The sequence below is a fragment of the Oryx dammah genome, unplaced genomic scaffold (assembly GCF_014754425.2).
Source record: "Oryx dammah isolate SB20612 unplaced genomic scaffold, SCBI_Odam_1.1 HiC_scaffold_20, whole genome shotgun sequence".
Lineage (NCBI taxonomy): Eukaryota > Metazoa > Chordata > Mammalia > Artiodactyla > Bovidae > Oryx > Oryx dammah.
The window spans coordinates 860,274-878,156 of record NW_024070204.1 but is presented as its reverse complement, the minus strand read 5'-3'; the positions used below and the strand labels follow the sequence as shown (position 1 = coordinate 878,156).

Genomic DNA, 17,883 nt, shown 5'->3' with positions numbered 1-17,883 from the left:
CGGCCATGAGGCTCCGGGGACGCGATCCTCGCGCCGCCCCCTCCTCCAGCGCAGGGGCCGGCGACGCGCGGCGGCAGGCGCCCCCGGGGCGGAACCCTTTCGTGCACGAGCTGCGTTTGGGCGCCCTGCAGAAGGCCCAGGTGGGTGTCCGCCGGGAGCCCAGGCCGCCCCGGGCCCGGGGCCGCGCCGAGGCTCGGGGATGCGCGGCCGGAGGGGGCCGGGAGGGGGACCTTGGGCGCGGCCCAGCTGCGCGCTCCCCGGGGCCCGCTACCGCCACCCTTCCCTGCGACCCGCAGCGCTCATCCCCCGCCGTCCGCGCCCCATCCCCGGTTCCCGCCGCCGGCGCCCGGAACCTGGCTCCGCATCCCCTTTCCCCAGGTCCCCGCACCCAGCTCGTCCCCCCTTTCCCCGATCCCTGGACCCCCCCGTACCCCCTTTCCCTAGCCCCTGCATCCTGGCCTCGGAGCCACTCCCCGGTGGGTGGGCGCCGCGCGGTCCACGGTCCGGGCGCCCACTCCCGCCGTGTGCAGGCCCCGCGCGAACCGGAGCGGCTCCCTCTGGATGTGAGTTTGTCGCTTGATGCGCTTCGTGTGTGGGGACCTCGCTGGTCCCTGGAGTCAGTGCAGCAGTGGTGGGGGCGGATTCTGGGGTCCTGAGGTGACGGCAGAGGGGTTTTGGGGGGTTTCTGGCCTGCCCCGGTTCCAAGTTGTTCTGGGGGATCCTGGCGCTTGTCTAGGGCCTGAATCGGTTACACACAAGCAGGTCCTGCCTGGTGAACAGTCCAGGCGCCTGCTTTCCATACGCTCTGTCTGTGGGATGCTCTAGCCCTGACTGGGGGCCCCTCGGGGGCGCCCCTCTCCATCTGTCCTGCCTTCCGCTGCCCCTGACCTGGTGGGCTGCTTCTCTGCCCTGGCGGGACCTCTGAGTGAACCACGCGGACTCTGCTTGTGAGCTGTGTGTGGACTGCCCACAGGCCCGCTTGTCTGTAGGAGGAGCACGGAGTTCCTGGTTCTCCGGGCGGTCCAGCCCCTGGGGAGCACGCCTCGTCTGTGACAGCTTTTTGTGCGGAGATCGGGGGTTTTTAACGTGCAGAGTAATTCATCTGAAGTAATGTTAAAGCGAAAAGTTCTTGAAGTCAATCTAAGGTTGTCATTTCCCCAGATGCCTGCCTTTTTTTCTAAGTGCCAACTCAGTGGGCCTGGGCACCAGAGGCCCGGCCTGGCCCTTCTCCCCGGCGTGTGGCTGAGGTCAGGGAGGAGCAGGCGGGCCGTGTTCTCACCACCGGGCAGGGCAGGGGTCCTCTGCGCATCCCTGGTCCCCAGGCAGGGTCGGGGCCGAGTCCGTGTTTCTGTCCAAAGGCCTGTGGCGCCAGGCCTGACGCGGGGTGTGCGGTCACGGACTGCCCCCGTGCCAGTCCGCGGGAACGTTTTGCTTTTCGCCAGCAGCATCCTGCACAGCTTTTCCCCTTCGCATGCTTAGCTTGCAGAGCCAACTGGCCTGTCCACGAAAGGGCAGCCTTCCTCTCGAAATCAGCACATAAACGGATCCCTCGATGTCCGAGGGAAGGGACATCGCCTCCCTTCATCCTGAGTTGGGACCGACCAGTCCGGTGCCTGTGTTTACCTGTTGGCCTTTGCTGGGGGGGAGGGACTGCCGCCTGTCTGGGGATTAATGACCCCTGGGCCCATCTGTCATTTAACGGCAGATCTAGTGAGGAGCTTAAGCATCTCTTGGGACAGGAACCAGCAAGCTGAGATCCGAGAGCTGTGACTCGTGGGCCGTCGGGCCCTCGCATGGAGATGGTGCTGCTTCGCAGCGGGGCGGTGGTCTCCCGTCCCCCCCCGGGTTTGGGGACTTCCTGCTGGAGGCCCCGGGCCGAGCGCACCCCGCAGCTCTGGTGCTTCCCCATGTCTGAGCTTCTGCACTGGCGTCACAGAGAGCTTACTTCCTGGACGGCAGCCTGGTTTCCCGAACACCCTGGAACTGGGCCCCAGGGGTCACCAGGAGGGTGAGTCCAGGGACAGGCCTGTCCAGGGGGCCTGCGTGCAGCCTGATCCCCCAGAAGCGGTGGTCTTGGTCTGGCAGAGCAGCAGCAGGTACCTGGGGGCTTGTCTGGATGCAGCCTTAGTTAGGGGGGCCCTCGGGGAGGGGGGCAGGGACGCTCCCTGGCTGCTCACGAGGAGAAGTCTGGTTCACATCCGTGGTGGCCTCGGTTCCCTGCCCCTACAGGCACACAGACCAGGCCCCACCCTCTCCCCCACATCTGGGTGCTCCTTGCACCCACCCTGGGCAAGCCCTTCATCCAGCCCCTTCTGGGACCCCCAGGCCCTGCCTGGTGGGGTGGGGAGGATGGGTGAATGGGGAGGTGGCCTGGCCTGAAGCCCGTGTTCTTGGGGGCTGGCGATACTGCAGCTGGGAGCGGGTGCTGGGGGCCCTCCAAGAGTGCGAGTGTCCCAGAGCAGAACCAGGCTCGACCCGAGGCCTCCATCACCTTCTGATGGCCAGGAGCGCAGCCCTGGGCCCCGGGCAGGTGAACAGCCGGGCCGTGTACCCGCATCCAGATGAGGGGCCGAGGCCCAGGCCCCGTGCTGTCCTGGACTCCAGGCCACGTGGGCTGGCTCCGGGCGGATGTCTGACCTGCCCGCTTTCTCCTCCGACCCACCGGGAGCCTCCTGTGACCCGCACGTCATCTTCTGGAAGGGTCTGCAGGGGAAGCTGAGCTGTGGTCAGTGATGGGGACTGAGAAGGGGGTCAGGGTGGCAGGCCACCACCACCGCCTCTGCGCGCTTTGCTGTAAATATTTATTTGGCTGTGCTGGGTCTTGGTTGAAGCCCGTGGGATCGTGTTCCCACCCAGGGATGGAACCCAGGCCCCCTGCGTGGGGAGCATGGAATCTTGGCCTCTGGACCACCAGGGAAGTCCCAGGGCTTCTCCCGAATCACGCTCTTCTGTCCTGGGAACGCGCACGTGGATGCAGTTTTCTCTTACCCCGCTCTCATCTCTGAGCACGGAGCTGAGCACAGTCAGCCTTACTCCTCACAGATAAAGCAGGATTTTGTCCCCGAGAGCGGACCCTGCCCGCCCGTCCCCGCAGGCAGGCCCGTCCGAGGCGGTGCCTGGGGGTCTCATCAGGGCCCCCACGAACCCCTGTCACCTGCGTGGACCCTGCCCCCCGCCCCCGGGGCCGTCACACATGGACAGAACAAGGGCCTGGGGGCCTCACCACACGGATGGGCCGGGACCGCCCACCCCGGGGCCATCACCACGCCCTCTCCCCCACGGCCAGGCAAGCACTCAAGGGCTCGCTGCAGCCTCAGGGCAGGGCTTCCTGTGTCCCGTAAGCCCCTGTCTCCGTGTGAGTTGCTCTGAAAGGAGCCCAGAGGCAGAGTGTGTCTGGAAACCCCTTGCTGAGGCGTGTGCAGCTGTGCCCCCTGAAGCCCGCCTCACCACCCAGACGCCCATGCCAGTTCACCACGCTGTGCTCATTCACACACTGCTCCCGCCTGCGAGCCAGCGTGTGTATGTGTGTCTGTGTCTGTGTCTGTGTCTGTGTGTCTGTATGTCTGTGTGTCTGTGTGTGTATTTGTGTGTATATCTGTGTCTGTGTCTGTGTGTATGTCTGTGTGTGTGTCTGTTTCTGTGTGTCTGTCTATGGGTGTGTGTCTGTGTGTGTGTGTCTGTGTGTGTATTTGTGTGTATATCTGTGTGTGTGTGTATATCTGTGTCTGTGTGTATGTGTGTATGTCTGTGTGTCTGTTTCTGTGTGTCTGTCTATGGGTGTGTGTCTGTGTGTGTGTGTCTGTGTGTGTATTTGTGTGTATATCTGTGTGTGTGTGTGTGTGTATATCTGTGTCTGTGTGTATGTGTGTATGTCTGTGTGTGTGTCTGTTTCTCTGTGTCTGTCTATGGGTGTGTGTGTGTGTGTGTGTGTATGTCTGTGTGTCTGTTTCTGTGTGTCTGTCTATGGGTGTGTGTGTGTGTGTGTGTCTGCATGTGTAACCGTGGCCGAGCGTCCCCCTCCCTGTGATCTCAGCCTCCCACCTCTGGGCCTCCCTCCTTGGGCACCATGTCCTTTGCGGTGCTCCGCGGGGGTCTTGGGCAGGGGACGTGTCCGGCGGCCTGGGGCCTTAACAGTCCCAGAGCCGGAGGAGTGACTTTTTTTTTTAATATAAATTTATTTATTTTAATTGGAGGCTAATTACTACTAATTAATACTGTAGTGGTCTTGCCATACATCAACATGAATCCGCCACGGGTGTACACCTGTGACTTCTTTTCCCTAAAAAGTTAGCTGCCACTCTAGAGTTGTTTAAACACTTTTTTCTGGACCTTCCCGTCCCCCGCCGGGGTGGGGACACACAGCTGGACTTCACCGTGGGGGGCCTGCACTCGGGGTCCCGAGGTCCAGAGCGGGAGGATGGGCCGCCCGGCGGGCCCCAACCCCAGCCACCCTCAGAGCCCACGCTGGCAGAGCAGCCTTGGTGCCAGGACCACAGGGTGCTGACGGGCTAGGCCAGCCTTAGGTGGGCCTCTCCTCTGGGGGTCCATCTGTGCCCCCAGCCAGCCCTGGAGGACCGCGGTCCCTGGTCCAGAGCAGGCGGCACGACCCCCTCCGAGGCAGTGGGCACTTCTCCCCAGCAGGGAGCCCCTGCCACCGCTGCGCCTACAACCCTCGACCTGGCCCTGCCCTGGGCCCACCGGGCCCTCCTCTGGGATGCCTGTTCCCCCCTCCCGCCAGCTCCCTTCATTCTGCTGGTCAGGAGCCTGCGATCACCCAGCATGGAGCGGCCGTGTGGGTTGCAGGGACCCCCACCCCCCAGTTTCCCCACTGTCCCCAGAGGAGTGACCGCCTGGCCAGGGGACAGGCTGCCCGAACACCTCTCTCCTCCCGCACCTGTGACCAGGGCCCCAGTGTGCCCAGTGGGCATGGCGCTGCCTGCAGCCAAGGGGGGAGAGCCGGGACGTTAGGAAGAGGAGTTGGGGGTCTGTCTGCTACTGGGGAAGTCCCCGCCTGGGGGTTACCTGCAGCTGGAGGGGTGTCCCGCCGCTGCGATCAGAGCCAGGATGTGGTTGGGGGGAAACTCCTTGCATTTGAGGGGTGGGGACAGGATGTGGGCCTGGACCCAGAAATTTGGTTCAGGGCCTCTCCAGCCTGTGGGGGTGGGGTTGAGCTGGGAGGTTCGGTGGAGGGGGCTCCTGGTACCTAAGGGCGGGTTGGTGTAGGAGGTGCCCAGCTGGGAGCCCGGCCCCCACCCCTGCCCTCCTGCTCGGGGCAGGTATTTGCTAAACAGGTGAAACCCGCAGGAAATGCTGCAGGTCTTGAACTTTGAGATTCTTTTACTCAAACCCTGCGGTAAAGGGCCCTGCGGAGCAGGCACGGCCCACACCCACCCCCAGTGTGGCCTGGCTCTGGGCGGCTCTGAGATGGGGGTGGGAGGCTGCTCCGAGCGTGTCAGGCCCCTCCTCTGCAGGCCGCCCTGCTGCTGGGCTCTTTCCGCACCCCCGCTCAAGGCGTGTCCTTAGAGCCCCGAGGGCAGGGCTCCCGGGACGTAGCCAGGGACTCGCAGATTGGTAACCACAGCCTCCGGCGCTCAGACCCCGAGGTGCCTCAGCTCCCCCAAGTCCCCTGCTCCCGTCCCCTCAGGGAGACGATCCCTGAGGCTGCGGGACACCCGGAGCCCGAGCTTCTGACCTATCTGTGAGAAGTGTGGCCTTCTGCGTCCATTTCTGCAGGTGGGGCGCTCAGGACTGTGGACTTGCAATTCCAGGATGTCCCGGCCCAACCGGCCAGTCGCCTGTGGAAGCAGCCCAGTGGCTGCTGCATCTCTGAGCCCCGTCTCTGGGGGACCCTCGGGCCCAGGAAGCCGTCCTCCTGGGCACGGGCAATGCTGGGCTCAGGGGACCGGGCAGCCGCAGGAGGGCTCCAGCCTGGGGTTGGCTTCACTGCGAATGTCACGCCCAGAGGGGACAGGGGCTGAGGTCACAGTCACCAGGGCCCTGGGACGCAGGGGTCCTGAAAACCCAGAGGAGCTGAGATTTTGTACAAAACTTGAGTAAGTTGGGAGAGCAAGGAGAAGGCCTGAGAGGTCTCAGGCAGAGCCTGGAGGCCAGCCTGGTGACCGCCCTGCCCACCCACTGGCCCACCCGCTCCTCCAGGCCCAGCCCCACGTGCCGAGCTCTCCCCTTGCTCCTCACATACTTCCTTCCATCTTTGCTTAAATCCTACCCATTATAATTCTAGAGGCCTTTCTCAGCTGCCCTGGAGATGTGGAGTCCCCGTGGCAGGCGGCTGGCTCGTGGTGGCCTGAGGGTTCACCCCCATGCAGCCTCCGGTGTCCCGAGGGCTCTGCCGTCCCCTCCATGCCTCCAGCGCTGGCATCTCTGCTGCAGTCCCCTGGAGGGCCCCAGTGGTCCCACCACGCTGACCGCAGACCTTGGGGTTGTTTTTCTGACTCCTTCCCCTGTGGACTGTGGGCCTCGCTGCCCCCAGCTGCCCACGGGGTCTGGGAACTCGGGACCTGTACGCGCTGGCCCTCTGAAACCATCATTGTGGGGGCTGTGGGCCAGAGGGGCAGGATCGGCAGATGTGAAGGTGTGACCCTCCCGTCCCCTGCCCCAGACCAGTGGCTGGGGCTGCAGAGTCTCACACTTAGGGTCTGATCCCCCAGAGAAACGTGTGATGACCAAGGCTGCCCCCCACGACCCCACCATCAGCTGCCGTGTGCCAGGAGTGGTGCGTGTGGTCATCCGGAAAGTCGCTCTGTGGTTTTCTCTCCTGTGGGACAGGTTTGTAAGCTAGGTGAATTACTGAAACACACCCGTTCTTTGGAAGCCTGCAGCCTCGGCGATCCGCGCTAAGATTTGAGTTGAAAGCTCTTGAATAGAGTGACTGGGATGGTGGGGAAGTTGAGCCTGCCTGAGGGTTTGAAAGAAAAAATAGCTCTTTTAGAAAAGCTATATTTAATTTTAGATTTGAGTGGGAGCACTCAGAAGAAGCAGATTCTGTACGCGGTCGGCATGGGCTCTGAAAGGAGAGTTTTCCCAAGTGGAGGTACAGGTTATTCCCATAGACACACAGCAGGGAGGAAAATCCAAGGTCAGAAGACACCTTAGTAAGAAGAAGATGGTGACCCGGTGTGAATTTGGGCACGGGATTCACCTCAATGGCAGACCCCAGAGGAAGCCCAGATCCCAGCAAGCATAAGGTGCCCCCTCAACGGGGGGCGGGACCGGGACCCCTGGACCCCACCGGCCCTCCCAGTGACCCTCGCTGACGACCGACCTTGGGCCTCTCGCCACACTCGGCGTTTTGTCCGACAGTAGAGCGGAGCCTTGTCTGGAAGTCAGATGTGTGTGACGAGGTACAGCCGACAGCCTGGGCTCAGGCTGCCAGCTCTTTCTGCTTCACTCTGCTTTCACCTGTTTGAACTATTCAAGTTACTTGTGAGGAGGACTGCTTGTTTGCTATTTGAAGACAGTGTATGGTTTGGACCGGAAGGTATTTTACCTTTAATAAAGGTGTTTTTGCAGATGGGGCAAGCAGAGGGGAGGCGTCTCCAGGTCGGCTTGCTGGGTTTGCACCTCACTGTTGGGTCCCCAGCCGACGTTCCTCCTTTGCTGCTGTGAATTCAGGGGCCTAGGGCTGGGCAGTGCCAGCTGGTGGGACCCTGGGACCATCGCTGTCACTGTGCCTCCTCTCAGGAGAAAACTGAGGTGAGGTAGACGTGTCGCTTTTTTCTCACTGCTGCGTCCAGCAGATGAGTGTTTCCCCGAGGCTTTGCCCACCTCCTGCCCTGCAAGGCTGGGGTGCAGCCTCATGCTGCCAGGACATCAGTGTGGCCTTCGCACTTTTATCGTCTTCTGTCCACTCTAAATCTGGAGTCTCAAAGACAGCTGGCTTTATCATTTTTGATTTTTTTTTAATATAAAGTGAAAGTGTCAGTCTCTTAGTTGTGTCTGACTCTTTCCATCCCCATGGACTGTAGCCCGCCAGGCTCCTCTGTCCATGGATTCTCCAGGCAAGAAGACTGGCGTGAGTAGCCGTTCTCTTCTCCAGGGGATCTTCTCGACCCAAGGATTGAGCCCGGGTCTCCCACATCACAGGCAGATTGTTTACCGTCTGAGGCACAGGGAAGCCTTCTCTATTATAAGGCGTCCACTGGGGAGGGGCCAGGCTGGGAGAGGAGACCTGGGGCCTGAGGGTGACTGCAGCCCCGCTAGCAGGGTGGGGAGGGGACCTGGGCTGCGCCTTGGGGTGGCGGCATGCCTAGTCTGAATTTGGGGGCGGAGCTGGGAGGAAGAGGAAAGAAAGGTATTAAATGTGATGCCCAAGTGTGTGTCTGAGGAGCCGGCGAGGGGTGGGGGGTCGCCTAGGATGCTGGTTTGGAGCGGGTTTCCAGTGACGCAGTTAATGCCTCTGGAGCCCAGGGCAGCTGGGACGGCAGTGAGGAGCGTGGCGCCCACCAGGCCCGCGTCCTGGACGTGCGAGAGCTCGCTGGAGGTGGGTCCTGTCCTGGGCTCCGCCAGCGGCCCCTCCTCCCCCGGGAGGCCCCTCCTCCCCGCACCGCTCCTCAGACCCTGGCTTGTCTCTGACCAACCTCCCTGGCTGGCCTCAGTTTCCCTGCCCGTCGGAGCCCACGAACTGTGGGTGCTTAACCTTGAAGGTGGCCCACACTCCGCCTGCCTGGAAAAGCCGCCTCTGAGCCCCGCTCCCCCGGCGGCCTGCGTGCTGGGCGGGGGCCGGGCCTGCTCGCCGTGGTGCCCTCACCGTGTGGGAGCGGGGGGCTGACTGGGGTCGCCCGGTGCCTGTGTCCTGTCCCGGGGTCCTGGCCTCCTCCTGGGATTGGGGAGACCACGGGTCGGGGCGGCTTATGTCCCCCGCGCCTTGGAGCCGAGCATCCTGGCAGTGGGCTCAGTGTGCCCCCGGCCCCCGTGTGGCCTGTGTAGCACCCCCATTCATCCAGGCTCCCCCAGCCGCCCCCCCCCCAGGCCAGGAGGGGTTGGCACCCTCCCTGAGTGTCCACTGAGGCCTGCCGTCCTTGTGAACGCCAGTCCAGGCTGTGGAGCCGTCCGGCTGGCTCACAGAGGTCGGTTCCGTTCTGTCTCTTACCCTTTCCCCAAGTGTCACGCCGAGGGGTGTCCTCTGAGGCCCATGTGGCTGGTGGCTCCTCCCTGGGCTGGTCCCTGGCCTCCGCCATGCAGGTGACGTTTGGTGCACCTGGCCAGGTGCCCACCGCGAGGTCTCACCTGCTGCACAAAGGCCCCAAGGTCCTCAAGCCCGGGGCCGGCCCTGAGCTGTTGCTCCAGGAGCCCCAGGAACACGTGGACCCGGCTCCGTGCTCGGCGTCCACAGCGAGGCCGCGTGAGCCCAGGGCCGGTGTGAGCCCAGGGCTGCGTGAGCCCAGGGACGCGTGGGTCCAGGGCCGGCGTCCACAGCGAGGCCGTGTGAGTCCACGGCCGGCGTGTCTGTGGTCCACACCCGCCTGTCGGCTCGCAGGCCCGACCCACCTCCCGAGGGTGGTCTGCGGTGGCCACGGGCGGATCGAGAGCCCGGCACGTCTGCTCCTATTTCTGCCGCATGCCGCTCGGAACCGCTGAAAGCGGAGGGCCGGGGACGTGGGCCCAGCGCTGGTGTGTGCGGCCAGCAGGCCTTCGTGTGGGCTCGCTGACGCTTTCCTCTCATCGCGGGAGGAGTGAGCGCATTTCCCTCCAGCCTCTTGGAGGTGCGTTTCCCTTGGGATGGCGGGATTTCCCCGCGCAGCCATGGCGCTGGGTGGGAAGAGGCCTTCGGGAGAGTCTGCCGTGCCTTCGGTCAGCAAGCTGACCACTGTCTGGAGCAGTGCTGGCCCCTCCCATGCGTCCTGCCCACGGGTGTCCTGTCAGAGTCCCGCACAGCTGACTGGGGTCCCCGGGGGTGGGGGACCTCTCCCCCAGGAGAGGGCGCGGGTCTCTGCAGAGGTCTTGTCTCTTCAGTAGCATGCGGGTGCTTCCGCGCTGGTTGTGAAACACAAGGCACTTGGGCCAGCTTGGACGGGGATGATGCCAGTGACCCCGGTGGCCTGGGGAGGGCGGGGATGGGAGAGTGCTTGCCGGGCCGGTCTGAGCCTGGCATCGGACTGCGGGTGCCGCACGTGGAGCGCTCCGGACCTGTGGGCGCCACACGCTCGCTGTGAGCTGGAGAGCGTTTTCCAGCCAGAACAAGAGTTGTCACTTTCACGTTTTTACCACGAGACGTTTTAAACACACAGCCAGTGTTTTTGCTTGGGCGACTGGATCGAAGCGCACAGGGGAGTGGCCCCGCCCCCCACATCCCCTCCCAGCAGTGATCCCGAAGCAGTGCCCAGATGTCTGAGCCCATAAAGGTCCCGTGTATATCTGCACCTCAAGGACAAGGACATCCAGCGGCCACCATGCGGGCTATGCCGCCCTTGAAGGCACAGTACGCTCCTTGGCACTGAGGGCAGGTGCTGGCTCTGCCAGCAGGTGCCAGGTTCTGGCTCTTGGCTGCGCACGCACCCACATGTACCCTCTGATCAGAGGGTTCGATTTTTCTCTCGAACTGTGTCTGGGGTGTCTGTGCTTGCTGCTGAGTCCTGTCTTTCGTGTCTTCTGGAATCTGGTGGCCTGACCTGGAACTGGAGGGCTTCCATCTCTCTCAGGCTGTCAGGCTGGTCTGGAGGGAGGGCTCTGGATGCCCATGCCAGCCCTTCGCGGGCACGTCTGCAGACACGCCCCGTCCGCCCCTCGGCTGGTGCCACAATCAGAAATGAGTCTCCTAGAGTCGTCCAGAGGCAGCCGGTGAGGCCGGGGTGCATGCGTGTGGACGTGGCGTCTGCCTGTGTGGTCCCCCCACACGTGGACTGTTCCTGTGTACCCGTGGCTCCATCTGCGGGCCCTGGGTCCTTTTGGTGGGAAGCGGAGCGCCAGGCCTGGACAGATCACCAGCGGGACCCGCTGTGCCAGGGACTCATGGTGAAGCGTGCTGGCTGAGAGCGGGCGGTGCGCCTACTGCTCTGCACTAGACGACTGACTGACAAAATGGACGTGCTGGGAACACGCACGCCCAAGTCTGTTCTTCTTGAGCCCATTTTGTTGTTGACACCAAAGCCATTTTGTATCAGGGTGTAGCCGCTTAACAGCATTGCTCAGGTGAACAGTGAAGGGACTCAGCCATGCGTGTTCGTGAATCTGTCCTCCCCCAAACGCCGCTCCCGTCCAAGCTGGTACGCAGCACTGAGCAGAGTTCACGTGCTGTTCAGTAGGTCTTTGTTTGCTATCCGTTTTAAATAATACAGCGGCTTGTACAGCTTGTATGTGGCATTGGGACAGTTTCTCGTGAGCAACCTCTGATAGTTGTGCTAAGTAGCTCAGCCCAGGACCCTGAGTGTCACCCTCGTGTGGCCTTCAAGAAGGGTGGCCACAGAGTCGACCTGGCACTTTGGAGGATAGTGGGCTCCTGAGGATGGCGGCGGGGGCGAGACTGTGGGCTGCGTCTCAGGAGGGAGGCGGGTCCCAGCTTCTCAGGAAGCCAGGCCCTTCTGCACCCTGTGGGCTCCAGAGGTGCCTGCCTCCTCCAGGCAGCCTTCACAGCCCAGCGTGCTTCCTGCCCGCCCGACCCTCCGCGGAGCCCGGGCAGGTCTGCAGCTCGGCCTCGCTCCCTCTGCACCTGCCTGTCCTCGTCTGTCGGTCAGGGCTGTGTGGTCACTCACACGTGTCCTGTCCCTGCTGGCTGCAGAGCTCAGACACCAGGCCCGTGTCTCCAGGGCACACGGAGTGGGCACAGGGTGCATTCCCCGGGGGGCAGCCGTGGTCACACGTCATGTCCACGGGAGTGACCGGTGAGCCCCGTGTGTTCAGGACGCTGTCTGCTCATTAACCTGCACCTTCAGCAGCGGCGCTTGTCCCAGCTTTGGGGCTCCCCCTCCAGGCCTGCTCAGCTCTCCCTGTGGGTCCAGACGCGCTGGGGTGCTGCCCCTGAGCCCCTTTCAGCCTCAGTCCTCCAAGGCCTGGGGCGGGGCGTTGGCCACTGGTGTTCTCCCTGAGCTGCGTCGTTCCTCTCTGTCACCTGGAGGAGCAGCCGTCCTGGGTGTGTCGCTGTGCCCCCGTGAGCGCTCTGAGCGTGGTGGCCCCCGCAGCTCCTGTCTACCGCCGCCGTCTGCTTGCGCTCTGACACAAGCAGCAGCTGGAGGGTCCATTTGTGGGGACACACAGGGGGCTCTCCGGGAACCCAACCGTCTGCACCCTGGAGGGGCTGGCAGCCACAGGTCGTAGGCGGAGCAGGCTCGCAGCACAGGCCCTGGTAGGCCCTGGACGTTCTCCTAGACAGGCAGCCCGAGAGGCGGGGCCAGTGGCCGAGGAGGTGGGGAGAGGCGGGGCCAGTGGCTGAGGAGGCGGGGCCAGACAGCCCAAGAGGCGGGGCCAGTGGCTGAGGAGGCGGGGTGTCTGCCCTCTATTTCCCTGCAACAAAGTTACAAGATAATAGCAAGGCTTCAAAAAGATATCACATTTAACCTAAATTTTAACAGGAAGGAAAGGCTACATTTTAAAACTAGTGGAGTTGAAGTTAAGTACTTGGGAAAGCGGCGTTCTCCGTGAGAATTGGGGGAGATAAGATACTTCTGAAAATAATGCTCCAGGCTCTTCCCTCAAGAAGTTAGAGCAGCAGAGTAAACACGAGTGGAAGAGAGAGGCGCCTCTGAGATCCAGAGTCCATACGGCTGAACGGTCACAGCAGAGACGAGGGACAACCTGCACAGGTGGTTCTGTGAGCAGGTTGGTAGAGGAGGGGCGAGTGTGTCCTCTCAGCCTGAAACGTCTTAGAAACAGAAATCACACGACCGCACCCTGGGCATCAGGGCAGGGTTCATGTAACTCCAGGGCTGCCGCTTCACGCAATGACCCTGAAGGTGACTGGCGGGAAGGAAGAGCGCCTGCCGAGGAACCCCAGAAACTTCCTCCCAGGCGAAAATGTGGGCATGACTCCAGAAGGTGGGAAATCCAGGTAAACAACTTGAAAGCATGGGAACAGCCGTCAGAAAGCTCCGTAGGAAATCCCCCAACAAGATGGGCTGGTGTCTGGGGTGCAGGACTCCCCTGAGGATGGCAGGGTGGAGGCGGTGGCCAGACTGGCCTTCCCAAGGCGTGTCTACAGACGGACTCTGCGAGGCCTCAGAGAGGCGCTTCCCGCCGCCGGAGCTGAGGCTGTGATAGAAAAGCATGAACATGAGGATGGGGTGACAGACGAGCACATCTCCCCGCAGGGCCCAGGGATGCTGCGTGGCAAGGTGCACCCCTGCGTGTCGACCCCAGAACAGGACCCTCAGAAACCCGGGATGGGGGGCACCTTCCCACCAACATGGTCCTGGAGCGGGACACACACCCCCTACTTAACAGGAAGCGTGCCACGACAGAGCCGGGGTCACCGTCCCTGTCCCACCTTGCGTTAAAACTGGAGGGTCCTCCGGAGGACCCGCGCCCCTGAAGGGCAGGGGAGGGGAGGCAGTTCAAAGTCGCTGTGGTTACCGAGTGCAAGTTTCCATGCTTGCTTCTGTTGTGAAACAGAGAGCGGGGAGGTAAGGAGGGAAAGTGAAAAGGCCACTAATCTTGCAGACGTTTCCTGGAAGGGCCAGCCTTGGGGAGGGCCATGTTAATTCCTTCCCTCCTGTAACCTTCCACGGGTGGGCGGGGTTCCGCAAGTCAGGCCCTTATGTATGGACACAATCCTTTTAGTGAACAAAAGCAACAGGAAGCAAAGGTTAAAATAATAAAACAGTTCCAACGGGGAATCAGGATTGGCTCCCGTAACAGCAGCGTGTGGAGACGGCCCACACCGGCCGCGGGCAGCATAAGCCACTGGTGGCTGCTGGGCCCCCAGAACGTGGCGTATGTGATTGAGATGCGCTGTGTCTGGATCCCTGGACAGGACGGGAGAGAGAGTAAAGCGGCTCATGAGTACCTACTCAGATGATGGAATCTGAGGAGTGTTGGCTTAAATTAACTCCTTGTTGAATTGATTTCATCACCTTGTGTTTTTAAATGTGGCTTCAAGAAAATGTAAAATGACTCACGTGGCTTGCGTTGTATTCCTGTGCCAGCCTTGATGGAGACCCCAGGGATCAGCAATCAGTCAGGCTGTGGGTCTGCAGGTGGCAGAGACCAGCGGCGGGGGCGGGGGGGCGGGCAGCAGTGAGCTGCTCGGACTTGGATCTCTTCCTTTCTCTTCTGTGTCCTGTGCGCCAAACCTATGTATCTCGTGTGTGTATTCTTGCAAAGCATCAAAAACTGCACCTATTGGTCATGAGGCTCTGAGCGTCTGGAGTCTTTGCATCACTCCGCCCCCTCCCCATTTTCTAATCAGCGCCCCCTGAGATCAAGTTCATCACAAAACTCACTGGTCCTGAGCATCCCCCTACCCCCACCATGTGGAACCAGAGCGTCTTTCGTACAGAAGTGCTGGACCTCCCGCACCGCTGCCCGTCCACTCGGCCCTCCCTGACTCGGCCTCCGCTGACCCCGTGGGTCCACCCTCACCAGCCCCCGCAGACTTGTGGCTGTCCCCCTCTCCTGCAGGGCCTCCCCTCCCCACAAGCCCCAGCCAGCCTTCCCTGCGTCCTCTGGACCAGACCTGTGACTTTGGACGCCCCATCCCTGCTGGGCCCTCCTCCCATCCCTGACTTCCTGGGGCTGGGAAGTCCTCGGGTCCCCCTCTCCTTGCGGTCCAAGCCCAGTCCTGGCGGCTCTGTGCCTCCCGTGGCATGAAAGTGTGCCCATGTTGGGGCACTGAGAACAGGGGGCTCCAGTGGGCGGTCTGCTGGGGGTGGGCGGGGCCGTCTGCTGGGGTGGGCGGGGCCGTCTGCTGGGAGTGGGCAGGCCGTCTGCTGGGAGTGGGCGGGCCGTCTGCTGGGAGTGGGCGGGCTGTCTGCTGGGAGTGGGCGGGCCGTCTGCTGGGGTGGGCGGGCTCTCTGCTGGGGTGGGCGGGCCGTCTGCTGGGAGTGGGCGGGCCGTCTGCTGGGGTGGGCGGGCTGTCTGCTGGGGTGCTGGGAGTGGGCAGGCCGCCGTCCACCAGGAGAGACCCCCCATCTCCAGGTCGTTCCCTCGGCGGCTCCAGGAAGGGGCTGAGCAGCTGGGGCAGGGCGGGCCTGGCGTGAGGAACCTGGGGGACAGCCCCCCGAGTGACCGTGCCCTGTCCGCAGGTGGCCGTCTTGACGCTGACGCTCTTCCCTGTCCGACTGCTGGTCGTCGTCCTCATGATGCTGCTCGCCTGGCCCCTGGCACTTGTGTCTTCCTTGGGACCCGCCGGGCAGGAACCGGAGCAGCCGCCGGCTTTGTGGCGGAGGTGAGTCGTGTCTGCCGAGGCTCCGGGGTAGTGGGGGTGTCCCAGGGCCGATTCTCCGTGGCTCCGTTCTCTTCCCTGCCCCAGGCACAGGCCACCTTCCCCCTCTCACCCCTGCCGCCCCCGCTGCTGTCCTACTCTGAGGCTCCTTCCAGGGCTCCGCGAGCCGCTTGACCGCTGTGCTGGGTCCTGAGCGCAGGCTCCCGCGTGTTTCCCTGCCCCCAGCCCTCGAGGCCATGTGTCAGCCTGCTGCCCCGGTCTGCTCTCTGTCTTTACACCATGGACAGTGATAAACCATGGCTTCTCGTCGGTGGACATGTAAATGCAGCTTAACTAAAGCTCCCACAGGGATCCGGCAAAACCAGACGAAGTCACAGCCTTTTCTCGTGTTAAGTGCCTAACGCTGCTCCTTAACTCTCTTTGCTGGGTTTCCCTGGTGGTTCCCCACCTGCCGTGCCCAAGCCGCAGGTTTGGTACCTGGGTCGGGAAGATTCCCTGGAGGAGGAAATGGCAACCTACTCCAGTATTCTTGCCTGGAGAATCCCATGGACAGAGGAGCCTGGTGGGCTGCAGTCCATGGGGTCACAGAGTCAGACTGAGCGCGCACATGGCCGAAGCTATTCTTTAAGTCTTTGCTGTTAGTGAAGGGAAACGTTGAGCCGGTGGAAGGACTTTCCTGGGCATTTTCAGTGTCTTAAAAGATACTGTTCCTGTCCTAAAACCAGGGCACTCATAATCTGCTTTGTCTACATCTCTGATCCATCTTGAGGGCCCTGGGATGGTTTATTCAAAACAGAAATGTTATTAGTTTAGTTCGGTTTTATCATTAACTAATAATAAAAATGTTACTAGTTTAGACGAGCCCACAGCCCACACGTGCTGCCACCTGTTCTGTGAAGGAGGTTTTATTGGGATGCAGCGCTGCCCATTCATTTGTGCACCAGCCCGGGCCGCTGCTGTGCACTGAGGGTTTCTGTGGCCGAGGCCAAGAGCCCACACGGCCTCAGCTGCCTGCCGCCCCGCCTCCAAGGTCTACAGACCAGCTCAAGGTGCTCCTCTCTCTCCCGCTGTCTGATGGCGCCCTCAGAGGCTGCGAAACTGGCGTGCCTCCTGGGCCGTGGTTCTCCGCTGCCCACGCGCCGTGGTCAGAGCAGCAGTTACCACATACAGGCAGAGATGGCCGGCTACGAGGCCAGGGTTTCCTGAGCCATGGATGAGCACTGCGCCCGGGGGACCCCTTACCCCTCGCAGTATTTCTCGTCCACAGACCGTCCCCAGCCTCTAGTGAACCGTGGTCATTCTTCCTCCCTCGGAACCGGGGGCAGGTGTGGCCGGCTCCACGGATGTGTCCCAGCACAGCTGGGTCATGGAGCCTGCCTGGTGTCTCGGAGTCTCTCCAGAATGAGGGATCGGGTCCATGAGTGAGCAAGCGGGAGGGAGCTAGAGCGAACCAGAGGGGACAAGAGAGCCAGGCTTTCTAATCTCTTTGGAAATCATAAGTTACCTTGAGAGGTTTTTTTAACTAAAATATGAGGGAGTAGGGAGTGAAAGTTGCTCAGTCGTGTCCGACTCTTTGCGACCCCATGGACTATAGAGTCCATGGAACTCTCCAGGCCAGGATACCGGAGTGGGTAGCCTTTCCCTTCTCCAGGGGATCTTCCCAACCCAGGGATGGAACCCAGGTGAATTGGGTACCAAATATATAATCAAGGAAAATAAATCCAGGCCAAAAAGGAATCAGAATTTCAGTTTCTCTGGATTAAGAACCCTCAGAAAGCAGAGATTTTGTAGTTTTTACCCAGGAGGAGTGATTTGATAAAAGTGGCTTATTCCCTGTTCCCTCCCTCTGCTCGGGCTGGGTTCCTTTGCTTCCTGTTCTCACTCATGAAGGAGGAAAGCTCGCATGGCCTCTGAGTCTGTCTTTTCACACAGGTGACTCGGGGCTGCTTGGGTTTCCCTGTTCTGACTCCCTGTGGCTTTTCTTATCTGCAGTGATGCACTTGACCTCATCAGGTGATAAGCGGACCACAGCAAAGTTTAGCTCCAGCTGCCCACTTCACAGAAGCATCACACGTGGTGTGTGCGTGTATGAGTGAGCGAGAGAGAGAGGGAGAGACAGGCCCACGATGTGTCCCACGTGTGCAGACATGGGGTAGTTTCACGGGAAGTCTGGGTGTTCATGTACACAACAGAGACTGCCATTCCGAGTGTATGTGTGTGTGTACATGAGTGTATGCAGATGCGTGTTTGTGTGTGTGTGAGTGTGTGCCTGTGCGTGCACGTGTTGGCGTCCTGGGGTGTACCCCAGCGGCACGCACACCCACCTTGCGTGGCTCTGCCGTGGCCTCCATCGCCCAGGGAAGGAGTCAGCCTGTCGGGGTCAGAGCCCAGCCCTGTGCGGCGCCAAGCGGCCAGCGGGTCTGGGGCCCTGGCTGGGCGAGGGTGGCGGTCGGGGTCACCATGGGCTTCCCTCACACGTGGCTTCTTGAAGTCACCTGCATATCCGCCTGTTGTGTGAAGTCTGACCTTTACTTCCTGTATTGTGTTTTTCC

General features: G+C 61.8%; 1 protein-coding gene across 1 annotated transcript in view; it reads left to right on the top strand.

Moving 5' to 3' along the window:
• The first annotated feature begins 5 nt into the window (after positions 1–5).
• The window catches only part of LPCAT1 (lysophosphatidylcholine acyltransferase 1), a 37,232-nt gene continuing 19,354 nt past the window's right edge, over positions 6–17,883 (top strand). Inside the window, exons 1-2 of the mRNA XM_040262238.1 lie at positions 6–140; positions 15,192–15,334. Of these exons, the coding sequence (XP_040118172.1) occupies positions 6–140; positions 15,192–15,334 (278 nt within the window). The remainder of the gene's footprint in view (positions 141–15,191; positions 15,335–17,883) is intronic.